General features: G+C 37.2%; 1 protein-coding gene across 20 annotated transcripts in view; it reads right to left on the reverse strand.

The window, feature by feature from the left end:
- The window catches only part of itpr1b (inositol 1,4,5-trisphosphate receptor, type 1b), a 183,666-nt gene that overhangs the window by 87,832 nt on the left and 79,906 nt on the right, over window positions 1–15,928 (reverse strand). For 14 of the 20 annotated variants that reach the window (XM_067431963.1, XM_067431977.1, XM_067431980.1 and 11 more), the window contains exons 37-40: window positions 15,439–15,623; window positions 12,599–12,747; window positions 6,691–6,802; window positions 2,379–2,414 (exon numbers count right to left, since the gene is read on the reverse strand). In XM_067431963.1, the coding sequence (XP_067288064.1) occupies window positions 2,379–2,414; window positions 6,691–6,802; window positions 12,599–12,747; window positions 15,439–15,623 (482 nt within the window). The remainder of the gene's footprint in view (window positions 1–2,378; window positions 2,415–6,690; window positions 6,803–12,598; window positions 12,748–15,438; window positions 15,624–15,928) is intronic. The other 6 variants (XM_067431981.1, XM_067431978.1, XM_067431975.1 and 3 more) reach the window with 1 other exon arrangement.

Raw genomic sequence — 15,928 nt, forward strand, 5'->3', positions numbered from 1 at the left:
ATGTACGCAAAAAAAAAAAAAGGGGGCTGGAAACGTACGTACGCCAGTTCCCACGCAATGGTTGTGATCTATAAAATACAAACTTGACGGGAGAATGTGCGCACCTTTAAGCAAACTTTGAGCCGTGCATACGTATATCCTGGAGACAAAGGGAACTGGCGACACAGATGGTGAGGTAGGGAACTGAAGTTAGATTGTAGAAAATAAATGTGAGAAGAACGTTTATAAGAATGAATTAATGACATTTAATTTTCACTCCATTTCATATGTTATATCCACATTATCATTAAGATTAAAGCCATTAAATCCAAGTGTTATTTGTGCTGATTGTTTTTGGTTATATGCATCTAGTAAAATCCAAACGTTATTCAAAATGTATTAAAAAAAATTAAAAATAATAATCAGCGCTGGTTTACCGTCAGATCATCTACAACGGGAGCGCAGGAGGAGATGGCGCGATGTGATAGAATAGCATGAAATACCTTTTTATTAGAGAACTGCAGAACACAGTGTAAAAACGAAATATTTACTTTAATGTAGCCTACATATATCATAAAATGTCAAAGTCCTGCAAATACAGTCGAAGCACAACCGCTACTCATCATTGGTTCTAGCCTACTATTACATTACAAAACCGTCATGAAGAAGCATGTGTTCACTATAACATTTTCGTCTTAAATTTTAGCCCACAAATTAATTGTGTGATTTTGTAGAGGTGTTAACGATTAGTCTTTTTGTTACAAACATATAAATCCTCCAGGGTATGTAATGCTTCATGGAGGATTACGCCAATGGCAGAATAAGGAGAGAACGAGTTTTCATTCAGGGACATTATCAGCAAAACTGCATGAATTTTATTTTATTTGTTTAAAATTAACATAATATTTTAAAATTAAAATAACACTTTATTTAAAATTAAAATTAAATAGTATTTTATACAATTTTGTTTTTATTGATATTTTGATATATTTATTCTACAACATAAAAAGGATATTGAATGATTTTCAGCAATGTAAAGTGTAAGGCACAGATGGTATTTATAGTCCATATCTAATATTTTTCAATGTCATTACCTTTGACAGTGTTAAACATGGTGCCACGTGGATGGGAATATGCATGCAAATGATATGCAGATTAGGTCATGCATAGTAAAACTAGGCGTTGTAAGCTCCATATATGGTGATTTCGGGGAGGAGTCAGGGTGGAGAAGCACGTACGCACAATCTGCTGCTGGCAGGTTCTGGCGTACGCATGGTTTTATAAATCTGAATTTTTTCTTCTCTAATTTTGTACGTACGAACACTTTTAGGATTAAATTGACGCAAAGTTTTATAAATGAGACCCCTGGGCATTAATAAGGTTTTCAGATGGATGGATCTAATTCAGAAATCAAATTTCCCGTATTCCGGCTTCAAGTCTTACTGAGGCTGCTTTTTCCATAACCTTATAAAGCATTTATGCATTTATGAGCATCAGAGATTCATTTGCGCTTTCTACAATATGGTGTGTAAATGCCAATCTGTTTATTATTTATGCCTTTATTTTTGTGAACAGAAAAGTGAACTGAAAACTCATACGTGGCTGCAAAGCATTTCATTTACTTAGATCCAAAGCATAAAACCTAAACTTACCTAAACTTAAATTAAAACTCACTATGCAAGCACTTGTATTTACTTCAGGAAATGCAAATATAGTTATAATCACAAAATCAGATAATAATAAAGAAAAGATTTGATAGAGATTTGAAGATAGTGACTATAAACTGTTAAAGTTTCATTTATATGGTTTGTCAGATCAAGAAATCAGTAACTACGATTGGAAACCAGTTGCAGACTTACCTGGTTTGGCTACGTTTCAGTTTCACTAGTTCATTAGTGTAATGTGTTTTTGGCCGGATTAATACCAGCAGATGTGTTATTATAGCAAAAACTCTAGCGCAGAACAGGGACACTGTAATGACCTGGGAGCTAAATGCGAAAAACGAAGTGTCAAAAAGGCTCCTGTCGTTGTGTCTCAGCAGTGAATGTAACAGGAACGTAAACTTGAATTAACACTACACAGAGGAAGTGTGAACAAAAGTGGTGGTCTGATACACTTACACACAGTTTCACCAGCGTACTATCTAAAACAAGACCAGTGGTAAAAACACACACAAACACACACTGAAACTATCAGGTGAGGTTAACTGCTGCACGCAACCTCAGCACATGGACAGACTACAAAACGGCAGTATTGTGGTGAAGTCACGTTGACAAATACAAGCAAAAGAGCTCAAAAGAAAAGAGAACAAGCACTAAGTAGGACGACTACATCGGCGCGTGAGCGGGAAGACCAACTAAACACAGCAAATAATAAACTCAAACATAAAAATGAACAACCTCAGCCACATCCAGCTCATCATCAAAGGCAATTAGCTGGAAGAGAAGAGCATACAGCAAAGTTAGTATTGTGAAGGAAGGAAGGAATCAGAGAACGCTCAGAGAACAATGTTCGTTAGTGACATAACACAAGATTATTGCGATTGTTATTTATTAGCATTAGCCTTGAAAGCATTAGTTGCTAATTACAAAAATGTATGATGTAAATTTGACCAAATCTTGCCATTTACAGTTAAAGACCACATGAAATTCAGTCATGTGTGCAGTTTGACATAAAAAAGAAAGAACTGAGAATATAATAAAAAATATAAATGAATCATGCATCAAACATTGTAAGGCCCCCATCAGACAGAACGTGTTTTTTTGCAATGAAATGCACCTTTATTAAAAATAATAATAATAATAAAATTATTTGTTTTGATGCATCCCAGGTGCCTCGCGTTTTCAGCTCCAAAAAATCATTTCGGATGAGATTTTTTCCATTGACCAGTCGAATGAATGGAGAAGCGGGCCTTCCATTGTGGTGATGTTTACCTTGATTTAGAGGGCCTGTCTACACGGAGACGTATTTAGCAGTATACGTTAAAAAAAATGTATCGTATTACCGTTTTGTCCAGACAGATCCGCCGTTTTAGGAGCCTCATCAAACGGTGATGTCATCACACCACGTCCCGCACGGTAAAAGGGATACAGCTGGGCATGCGCACATCAATACTGCGTCATTTAATTACAGTATTTGCATTATTGTATGGCTATGTTTAGGGTTGGGGTAGGCGTTAATAAAACACAATTTTATTTATTATTGTGAGATTTTGCCTCACTTCCTAGAGGTGGGCAGATCGATTCTAATATCGATAATATCGATACCAACGTTGGTATCGGTATCGATCGATACCAACGTGAAAATATCGATACTTAAGTTTCAGTTTCTCTCGTTTTGCGACCTGGCTGTGTTTGTCAAAATGCTGCTGCTGTCACAGAGCAGAGGAAGCTCTCAAGAGTGCTGCTCGTGCTCGACACTGCTCTCCTCCCCCTCTCCTGTTTTGTACCGTCACGTGACTCACCACTAGCGCTACCACCAGCAGTCAGGCGCGCGCGCCGCTCAGCCGCGCATTTTAATTTTCAGCATTATATCGGATTAGAAGGAGAATTTGTTTTACATTTTTTATATTTATTGTGAAGTAAAACTTTGTGACTTTGTTTATTTAAGAAAAAATCCTGAAAAGAAGTGCACAAAAGAGGAGAAACAGTTTTTGTTAACATGCTACTTGAAAAGAGAATTTGTTTTTACATTTTTTATATTTGTGAAGTAATCATTTTGTAACTTTGTTTATTTAAATAAAACAGAAGTAACCAAAAGTTGTTTCTGAACAAAAGCTTTTGTAGTACTGATTAATAACCCAAAATGGAAATCACAAAAACAAATTAAAAGTCATGAAAATTCATTTAGATTTAGGTTGAAGATGCATCCACCTTAATTATTAAAAAGTATCGGTATTGGTATCGGTATCGGCGATACTGGCCCTGTATTTACTTGGTATCGGATCGATACCAAATCTAGCGGTATCGCACACCTCTATCACTTCCGACCATGGTTGTACCCCCTTGAGCCACAACTCTTCCTCTCCATTTTAAGTGCATCTCTGTGGCAGAATTACAGCGCCACATACTGGTCTGATATGCATACTACATCGTTTTAAGTTGGTTTTAGTGGTTTCCCTGATAGCATTTTGATAATTGTTTTGAATGATTTTGACTGAATTTTGATCAGTTTCATGGCCCAGAGAATATTTTGCTGTATGAATATCTGAATATGTAATATATCAACAACAAAAAGCACAGACCCTTTTAAAACTGCTTTTATTCTAAAATTCATGTATTCTTTTTTTATCAACACTTAAATGTAGATAACTTTCATTCAAAATGTAACATTTTGAGCAAAAAGCTAAGAAATTTGTGTTTTTTTCAAAGACTACATCTTGCTCATATTCAGAACAATGATCAAAACACAGATGGAGTAGATTAAGTCCATCAACTGCCCTAAAGCTTCATAGTCCTATAGCTCATCCTTGGTCGACATTTCATTCAGTAACACCAGGCAGTTTTGATTTATAAGCTGTTTTACGTTTGATGATCGGTTTATTGTACAAATGCATCTGCTTACATATGATATCGCTTGTTTCTGCTTATACTTTGCCTGTTTTTTAACCCTTAAAGACCGAGACAGCCGCCCGCGGCTAAAAATAACTATCGTTCTAAAATGTTTAATAACTTTTCAACAGCTAATCCAATCTGTATGCTGTAAACTGCACAGTAAAGAAGAGAATCTCCGCTTTCCAAAGGTATAATATGTTTCGCGATTGATCATTCAGAGGCTCCATAGTCAGCGTGGATGCGTCATCAAAATATGCAGCATTGACTAAAAATAACTATCGTTCCAAACTGTTTAATAACTTTTTAATCGCTGATCCAATCTGTATGCTGTAAACTGCACAGTAAAGAGGAGAATCTCCCCTTTCCATAGGTATAATATGTTTCGCGATTGATCATTCAGAGGCTCCATAGTCAGCGTGGATGCGTCATCAAAATATGCAGCATTGATTTGTCCAAGAAACACACGTGGGTTGTTCCCCTGAGCTAAACAGAATTTTTTTTGTATTAGTCCCACCCCCCTGTGCCCAGATTCGTTAAAACTTTCATCAACTCAACCAATAAACACAGTGTTTGGTCTTTTGAACCACGAATCACGTTTCTCTGAAAAATGAACGTGGGTGTGAATTTGCATGCATCATGAAACCAAACAGTAATAAACGCGTGCAAAGCGCTCTCTCTCAGATCACAGCACACAGTCAGTATATTTCTCTATTTGTATGTAGTTTGTGTTTTACACATTTTCACTATTATATTTTCCTCAATTTGTGTTTGAGAAGATTATGTGCAGAGAAGTTGAAATGTCCGTTTATGAAAATAGCCGCCCACATGTAAAAGTAGCCTCAGTATATTTTATTTCACGGTTTCTTGTCACAACTTGATGTATTGTTTGCGTTTGTTTTTCATGCCCAAATTATAATATATTTCTCTGAAGAAAAATGTTTGTTTCAGTGTTGTTATTATATAACAATCTTTCTATTTACTTTATTACTTGAACTTTTTAGGACACATTATCAGTCAATAAAATACACCTGTTTTCACTCAAAAACCTAGAAACGCCTAGAATAATGTTATAATAAATGGCTATAACTTGCTAAGGGATTGTTTCATGTAGGCAAAATTTCATCTGGAAGTGTAAAACAACCAAGTCTAACTTTCTAAAGGAAAAAAATCCAAACTTCATGAAGTTCTGTTCGAGTTCACAGTAAAAACATCACATTTTTGCTGCCATTTTTCTTGAAATTATATTAATTGAATCCATTCTCAGAATAAATAAATATAAAATTGGGAAATCAAATGAGCTAGATGGAAACTTCAGGTTCTCCTGTTTAAAATGATATATAGCACTTGATGCTAACTGCTAGAATGGGGGAGAAAAACAAAGAAAAGTAGAGGCACATCAGGCGCCCCAAAAATGTTCTAGGTCTTTAAGGGTTAAATTAGGAAATTCAGTACTCTTTCAGGAGATGTGTCATAGCACCCCCTACCATATAACTGTAAAAAAAAAAAAAAACACTTAAAGCCGGAAATTTCCGTCAATGGGGGGGAAAGAGGCAATATAACCTGAAAAACTACTTTAAAAATTACTTAAATTAAACAGTTTAACTCTAAATTCTTAATCAGTTAATTATGAGCATCCCTAGTCCACATATGTAATTAAACCATAAACACTCTCATTCTGATTTCATGGGGTCTTTAAAGCAGATGTTTGATATAGCCAAAGTTACCATAATAATTAAATATTGGGTGTTTAAATATGGTGGTGAGGTTAATCGGGTGTTAATTAATTTAGTGCTAGGAAAATACTAGAAATGGAGCGAGGAGTATTTGGATGAATCCCACATTAGTAAAATCAGCATGTTTAATAAAGTGTTATAAAGACATGAACAGATGCGTGTGTGTTTGTGTGCGATTCTGTATATAAAAGTATACAGGCTAATAAAAACAGCATGTCAGCTGTGTAGCATGGCCTTTGAACTTGATTTTTGGCAGTATTGTGGAAAGAGTCTATTTAGGGATTGTTTTATGGGTAATATGGACAAATACAGTAGCACATGGCAAGATGTTGTAATTTCTATCAAGATGTAAAATATTTCAGCAGAAGAAGGATTGTGTGAGTAGAAGGGTATTATTTTTAATTCAACTGCAGTGTGTGGGTTACCTTTTCCCCATAGCCTCTGTCTTTCGTCATCATTTCTCGAAGCGTCTGCAGAACTTTTATACACAAACGCTCCTCGTTTTCTTCTAAAAGCTGTTTAGTGTGTTTTATCAGTCTGAAAGAGAAAAAACATGAAGTTTGTTTTAATAATGATAACACCTTAAGGCATGATTCAGGATCTATCTATATGCTTTCATTGTAGGGATGACGATATCACCCAATAAAATAAAATAAATAAATAAATAATAAAAAATTAAAAACGTCTGAACAAAATGGGGCTCCAGATTGCGTCCAAATTTGTTCCTGCTGGTGTGACTAAATTTGGTTAGAGGTGGCACTGGTGATAAGAACACAACCAAGCCTGCAGCACTGCTCTAATATACTCTTCCCACCATGTACAGGTCCTTCTCAAAAAATGTGCATGTTGTAATTAGGGCCGGGACTCGATTAAAAAAATTAATCTAATTAATTAGAGGCTTTGTAATTAATTAATCGAAATTAATCGCATTTTAATCGCATATAAATATTTGACCTGAGAACAATGAGAAGTAATTTTTCACATGTATTTTTAGTATACCATTGAATAATGACTGAATACATAAGCTTAATCAACAAAATATTGTTTATTTATTTCAGTCCAGCAGACCAGCGCAATGTTTGCCATTAAGTTTAGCAAAAGCATACTTGTGATATTTGAGGCTCGATGTGATGCGGTGATACACAAATTCCTTGTTGTATAGCTTGCACACAACCCTGCTCTTGACGATGTTTCCATCCTTTCGTTCTTTCGTTTTTTAAAACAAAATTTCCCATCCACGGGGCCAAGCAAAGCGGTCTCATCAGCTTCTTCGTTCATGTTCGCTCATGCCCTGCGTCTCAATCAGCTCCCTAGTTCACTAGTCAGGGCACTGATCAGGACATAAGTCAATGGGCTGACTCCCTGATCAGTGCCCTGACTACTGAACTAGGGAGCTGATTGAGACGCACCCATGTTGTTGTCGTGACTCCGGAGCGCTAGTTGGTGTTCCAGTATAATCGGTCCGTCGAAACTGATTTATTGAAAAACGTTCCGCGGTGCAAAAATAAATGCGGTTAAATTTTTTTTTTTTTTTTGCGTAATTAATTAACGCATTAAAGTCACGTAATTAATTAATCTTAATTAACGCGTTAAAGTCCCGGCCCTAGTTGTAATAAAAGTTCATTATTTCCCATAATGTAATGATAAATGTAATGATGGTCGGGAATCTTTTTGCAGAAATGACTGCTTCAATGCGGCGTGGCATGGAGGCGATCAGCCTGTGGCACTGCTGAGGTGTTATGGAGGCCCAGGATGCTTCGATAGCAGCCTTAAGCTCATCCAGAGTGTTGGGTCTTGCGTCTCTCAACTTTCTCTTCACAATATCCCACAGATTCTCTATGGGGTTCAGGACAGGAGAGCTGGCAATTGAGCACAGTAATACCATGGTCAGTAAACCATTTACCAGTGGTTTTGGCACTGTGAGCAGGTGCCAGGTCGTGCTGAAAAACCAAATCTTCATCTCCATAAAGCTTTTCAGCAGATGGAAGCATGAAGTGCTCCAAAATCTCCTGATAGCTAGCTGCATTGACCCTGCCCTTGATAAAACACAGTGGACCAACACCAGCAGCTGACACGGCACCCCAGACCATCACTGACTGTGGGTACTTGACACTGGACTTCAGGCATTTGGGCATTTCCTTCTCCCCAGTCTTCCTCCAGACTCTGGCACCTTGATTTCCGAATGACATGCAAAATTTGCTTTCATCCGAAAAAAGTACTTTGGACCACTGAGCAACAGTCCAGTTCTGCTTCTCTGTAGCCCAAAATGGCTTGACCTGGGGAATGCGGCACCTGTAGCCCATTTCCTGCACACGCCTGTGCACGGTGGCTCTGGATGTTTCTACTCCAGACTCAGTCCACTGCTTCCGCAGGTCCCCCAAGGTCTGGAATCGGTCCTTCTCCACAATCTTCCTCAGGGTCTGGTCACCTCTTCTCGTTGTGCAGCGTTTTGACACACTTTTTCCTTCCCACAGACTTCCCACTGAGGTGCCTTGATACAGCACTCTGGGAACAGCCTATTCGTTCAGAAATGTCTTTCTGTGTCTTACCTTCTCGCTTGAGGGTGTCAATGATGGCCTTTTACCCATGATTGCGGTTTTGAGTAATGAACCAGGCTGGGAGTTTTTAAAAGCCTCAGGAATCTTTTGCAGGTGTTTAGAGTTAATTAGTTGATTCGGATGATTAGGTTAATAGCTTGTTTAGAGAACCTTTTCATGATATGCTAATTTTTTGAGATAGGAATTTTGGGTTTTCATGAGCTGTATGCCAAAATCATCAGTATTAAAACAATAAAAGACCTGAAATATTTCAGTTGGTGTGCAATGAATCTAAAATATATGAAAGTTTAATTTGTATCATTACATTATGGAAAATAATGAACTTTTATCAGATATGCTAATTTTTTGAGACGGACTTGTATATTTCCTCGTCCACTGTAGGTAATGCACAATGTAGGTCTTGTGATAGGTTGTTAACCCAGCTAATCAGAATATTGTATACATATTTTAACGTTGAGTTGTGTTGACCAAGTGAGCTGTCGAGCAGTCAGAGCGGGTATCGGAGTGCAAGCAACTGAGACGTTGCACATTCGAAAGAGAACATTGGCGCACATCCAAATAAACTTATTTTTAATGCAGAATTTATTTCCGTTCGCTCTAAACACTTTCGTATTTGCAAGACAAACATTTCTCCACAAAACTCGTGCAAAATGCCCTTTTGCGTGCTCAAAATAATCTTGCAGGCGCAGAATTGTGGCAAAACCATAACCCCACAGAGCCCTGGGTCTGATACACTTACACACAGTTTCACCAGCACACTATCTAAAACAAGGCCAGTGGTAAAAAAAAAAAAACATGCACACAAACACACTGAAATTATCAGGTGAGATTAACTGCACACAACCTCATCACATGGACAGACTACAAAAAGGCAGTATATTCTGTACATTGCTTGAGATAAAAGCAACTGACAAATGACTAAACAACACCAACTCTGGCTGAGAAAAACAACAAACCAAATCAAATGAAACCGAATTAATCTGAGCTGTTGATAGACTGCCATTTTTCTCCTGCAGACATCACATTGTAATGTGACCTAATCCTGCAACACCCACTGGAGTCGTCACACACAAACAGATGGCCGCACAAACACACAGGTAATCCCATTTGTAGCTCTCGCAGGCAGAGGAGTCTCTCACAGCACGAGGACACACACTGACGACAGGTGAAGGACAGTAAGCACTATTGTGTGACTGCATAATGCGGCCCATGTGTGGAAGAAACAAGGATTTATTTTTCATACGCAGAGGCTTGAGGTTTAATTATAGGACTATGAATGCACTAGCTCTAATATAACTTGTTTTTGCCAAATTTAGAGTAGGCAATCACACATTAATGTTCAGAAGTCGGTTCAATTTGTAATGTTTGAAAGAAGTCTCTGCATTTATTTGATCAAAAATACAGTAACAATACTAATATTGTAAAATGATTGCAACTTTATTTATGTAATATATTTCTGTGATGGCAAAGATGAATCAGCATCATTACTCCAGTCTTTAGTCTAAACTGGTAAATTTCGCCAAAAAAAAAAAAAGTTTTTAATACTAACAATGTATTAATAGTTTGACTTCCATTCAATATCTGTGTGTGCTATGTATTTTTATAGTTGTTTGAGTATTGCCATATTATCTTAGCAACATGCTATGGTCAATCTCACTTTGTCCGTGTAACTGAATTATACAGGTGCTGGTCATATAATTATAATATCAAAAAGTTTATTTCACTAATTCCATTCAAAAAGTGAAATTTTGTATATTATATTCATTCATTACACACATACTGATATCTTTCAAATGTTTTTTTTTTTTTTTTTTTTTGATGATTATAACTGACAACTAAGGAAAATCCCAAATTTAGTATCTCAGAAAATTGGAATATTGTGAAAATGTTCAATATTGATGACACCTGGTGCAACACTCTAATCAGCTATTTAACTCAAAACACCTGCAAAGGCCTTTAAATGGTCTCTCAGTCTGGTTCTGTAGGCTACACAATCATGGGAAGACACAATCATGCTGACTTGACAGTTGTCCAAAAGATGACCATTGACACCTTGCACAAGGAGGGCAAGACACAAAAGGTCATTGCCAAAGAGGCTGGCTGTTCACAGAACTCTATGTCCAAGAACATTATTAGAGAGGTGAATGAAAGGAAAATATGTGGTAGAAAAAAAAGTGTACAAGCAATAGGGATAACCACACCCTGGAGAGGTTTGTGAAACAAAACCCATTCAAAAATGTCGGGGAGATTCATAAAGAGTGGACTGCAGCTGGAGTCTGTGCTTCGAGAACCACTGCACACAAACGTGTGCAGGACATGGGTTTCAGCTGTCGCATTCCTTGTGTCAAGCCACTCTTGAACAACAGACAGCGTCAGAAGTGTCTCGTCTGGGCTAAAGACAAAAAGGACTGCTGAGTGGTCCAAAGTTATGTTCTCTGATGAAAGTAGATTTTACATCCTTTGGAAATCAGGGTGCCAGAGTCTGAAGGAAGAGTGGAGAGACACACAGTCCACATTGCTTGAGGTCCAGTGTAAAGTTTCCACATTTAGTGAAGGTTTGGGGTGCCATGTCATCTGTTGGTGTTGGTCAACTGTGTTTTCTGAGGTCCAAGGTCAATGCAGCCGTATACCAGGAAGTTTTAGAGCACTTCATGCTTCTTGCTGCTGACCAACTTTATGGAGATGCAGATTTAATTTTTCAACAGGACTTGACACCTGCACACAGTGCCAAGGCAACCAGTACCTAGTTTAAGAACAGGTGTCCCTGTTCTTAAATGGTAAATGGACTGCATTTATATAGCGCTTTCAACAAGCACTTTACATATTGCCTCACATTCACCCATTCATACACTCATTCATACACCGACGGCAATGTCAGCAATGTAAGGCACCATCCAGCTCGTCGGGAGCAGCTGGGGTTAGGTGTCTTGCTCATGGACACCCCGACACTTGGTCAGGTGGAACCGGGGATTGAACCACCCAACCTTCCGTTTGTAGACAACCTACATGAACCACTGAACCATTGCTGCTTAATTAGCCAGCAAACTCACCTGACCTCAACCCCATAGAAAATTTATGGGCTATTGAAGAGAAAGATGCGATATGCCAGACCCAACATTGCAGAAGAGCTGAAGGCCACTATCAGCGCAACCTGGGCTCATAACACCTGAGCAGTGTCACAGACTGATCGACTCCATGCCACGCCGCATTACGGCAGTAATTCAGGCAAAAGGAGCCTCAACTAAGAATTGAGTGCTGTACATGCTTACTCTTCTCATGTTCATAATTTTCAGTATTTTATTAATAAAAAATATATATTTTCAGTTATTTTTAATTTTTTTAATTTTCAGTTTTAAGTAATATTCTAATTTTCTGACTAAGTGAATGTGGGAGTTTCCTTAGTTGTCAGTTATAATAATCAAAATTAAAAGAAATAAACATTTGAAATATATCAGTCTGTGTGTAATGAAAGAATATAATATACAAGTTTAACTTTTTGAATGGAATTAGTGAAATAAATAAACTTTTTGATGATATTCTAATTATATGACCAGCACCTATATCTGTGATTCCAACATCATAAAATAAAATATGATATTATGGGAAAAATTATGGGAAAATGAGGTTTCAAATCATCCTTCCTGTATATGTTCTAGCGACTCATTAAACCTGATTCATTGACATCACTGGCTCATTACATAAAAAGAAAGAGCTTTATGAGAGTTTTGCCCTCATTCAGGAAGAGTTTATGGTTTAATGGGAAAAGGAAACGCACTTGGATATGAATCCTCCGCTCTCGCACTTCCGCCGGGCATCAGTGTTCTCAGGGAAGAGCAGCTCCGGGCGGTGCAGTACGTCCACCAACACTGAGAGCTCAGCTTGAACCAGGGGCCGCAGACGATCCTCCAGAGCAGACACTATGTCCTGACAAACACACAATGTCACAAATTCAGTAAAGGCCCGTTCACCAAGGATGAACACTTTAACACCCACCTTTTAAAAAGGCTTTAGTGTTGTCAAAAAATATATCGATTTTTCAATACATATCGATACTGAAATATCTGAATATGAATATTTATTCCAATACTAATTTTCCGCAGAATAGATAAACGAAAGCAAGTTGACAAACAAACCAGCCTCCTTTAACTCACTCGTTTCATTTGCTCCTGATGAATATTGCTAGTGTTACAAGGCTTGAAATTTGCTGTGGGAATGTAATAATTTTACTCATTCCCTCAGATTTTATACTCACATCCAAAGTGAGTTCTCTTTCGCTGCCTTATTGCGCTTAAACAGTCAATAACACACTAAATAATTTCAAAATGCTGGTCTCGGCGAGTATCCACGTAAACACAGCCAGTTATGCTTTAAGTGAACATAAACAGTTAAAAAAGAAAACGCATGTGTAACAGTATAATTAATCTGTGCATCAGGTCTTAAAGTGACAGCAATAATATACCTGCTTCCAAATTATGAGATCATATTAAAAAATATATATATGCCAGTTTTCTAATATTTTTTTTAACAATGTAAATGTCTTTATTGTCACTTTTGTTCAATATAATGCATCTTTGCTGAATAAGAAGAGCATAAAATGTTTTACTGACCACAACTATTTGAATGATATTGTATAAATGGCACTGCACAATAAATAATACAAAAATATTCCAATAAATAATCCCATCGTCAGATACAAAAAAATATATCTTGTAAGAGAAAAATAATTGCAAATACATTTTTATTGAATATAATAATTAACAAAATTAAATCTAAGATACTGTATATTTTTCTTACATTGTTAATATTACATTTATATTATTTTGTTAATATAATTCATATTATTAAGCATTTCATGTCTAACAAACTGGTGATTGTGTAACTTGCATAACTTATTACAAATCACTCTGTTTCTCTGTAATAAGTTATGTCTTGTAAGCCTTCTTGTATGGCACTAACAGGAGTGGTAAAACATTTTTGGATTCCCGCCACACATATTCTGAGCACCGAGGCTGAAATCCAGAAGCCCTGGGGCAAATAGCACAGATGTGAGCTGCGCAAACGTGTCTGAATACTCGCCAACTCGCTCCACAGCTGCACAGGGGTGGAGACAGACGTGATGCAGCCATGGTTTACCGCAACTCGCTCACTCACCCTTCCCCTCCCTCCCCCCGGCTGGATGACACCCTTCCACTGACCTCTATCTCCCTTCATCAGTCTTCTGAGAGGAATATGAAAGCAGCATTTTAAAACAAGAGGAAATGCATGTTTCTAACCACAACACAAACTTCTGATGACGATGTGTCTTTCTTCAGCATTTCAACGCTCACACGTATATCGCGCCTTTCAAAGAAAGCGAAAAAAAAGAAAGCTGGAAATATATCAGCAAATGGGTCGTTCAACAAAACGAGTAAAGTGTGTGCAAAAATGACTTTAACACTGAAAAGCTGGTGTCAAGTTATCATGAGGATGTTGTTTTGGGCCTTTTTTTTACCCGTGTACTTCCAAATTGTTGCTGTATTATCAAATATGCACATTTTGTAATCTGTATTTTTAATTAATGTAATTTATTTGGAAGTTGGAAATAAACGCTAGCATTTCATGTATACATTTCATTTCAATGTGTTTGTTTATTATTGTTATTAAAAAAGATGTGAAGTAGTGTTTCCTAGCTACATGTGAAACAAGTAAAATAAGTAAACACACACACACATATATATATATATATAATTCTATAAAAAAGCAGAATTTAATTAAAGTCTTAAATTATCTTTCTAAGTAGTACCTAGTTATGACCTTGAGCACAAAGCAGCATAAACATTTTTACATTTTCAAATTAGGTTTTTTTTTTTTTTTTTTTTTTTGGTGATACAGATCACAGAATTAAGCAGCCAATACGGTTTCCGGCAAGATTGTTCATTTATGAAGGTATAACTTTATTTATTTATTTATTTATCTATCTTCATTGTTAATTTATTTGACTAAAACACAGTATTTGTCTAATAGAATGTTCACTGATAGAACTGTTCATCTTACAGAAACCATCTTATCAAACTGGACAAGGAACCTTTTCTTTATGAAGAAATTCATAAAATGATCTATACAGTGTGTGTGTGTCTGTGTGAGCCTGTTTATGTGGTTTATGAGGACACAAGTGTGTGTGTGTGTGTGTGTGTGTGTGTGTGTGTGTGTGTGTGTGTGTGTGTGTGTGTGTGTGTGTGTGTGTGTGTGTGTGTGTGTGTGTGTGTGTGTGTGTGTGTGTGTGTGTGTGTGTGTTGGGGATCTTGTATCTGTGCCAAAAACCAAACGTTATCAGATTATTCCACCAGACTACATTTCCTAGGACCCACACCTCATCCTGACTCAACTTCCCCATAACAATGCACGTGAATTCCTGGAACGAGTTTCCTGTTTCTCCACCTCTTCAAATTCCATTTTGCAATTCCATTCATAGGGTACTTATATGCCTGATTGACCAACCAACCAAGTGTATGTCCAAACAATGATTTGAAACAGTGATGCTATTTTTAAGTCTGTCTCAATGAAAGCATATTTGACGCAATATTTATCACAAAAATACTACGTCAACTTCCTCATTGGCCAAGACCCCGCCCTCACCTGCAGCCGTTCAATGATGTTCCTGTAATCTTTAGAAGTTGTAAGCGTCGAGTCCCTTCTGGATGCGTTGCGAGCGGACAACCTCCAATTGAGGATGGTCTTCTGTACCACATTGTTGGACTTCACAAACAGGTTGTTCACCTGGCTGTCCAAATCCACCGGGATGGCGATCGCTCTGCTCTTGGCTAAAAGAGATTACATGCACACATCATGAATGGTGAAATCGTTTCCTTAAGTGCCACTACACCTTTCGTTCCAATGACTACCATCAATAGATAACAAATGCCAAAGACTGACCTCTTGACTGAATTAAAAGAGCATCCATTTTTTTCTAGTAAATTGGAGTAGATTGTATATTTTAACTTTTTATGATTTAATATTATTTGTTATATGATGAATTTTGGAGTCATTTTACAATCGCTGCAGTGTCTGTAGAAATTTTGCGTGCTCAAAATCGACTGTGCTTAAGTCAATTTTTATTTCAAACACA

Source organism: Pseudorasbora parva, chromosome 22 (assembly GCF_024679245.1).
Source record: "Pseudorasbora parva isolate DD20220531a chromosome 22, ASM2467924v1, whole genome shotgun sequence".
In the NCBI taxonomy this organism is placed as follows: domain Eukaryota; kingdom Metazoa; phylum Chordata; class Actinopteri; order Cypriniformes; family Gobionidae; genus Pseudorasbora; species Pseudorasbora parva.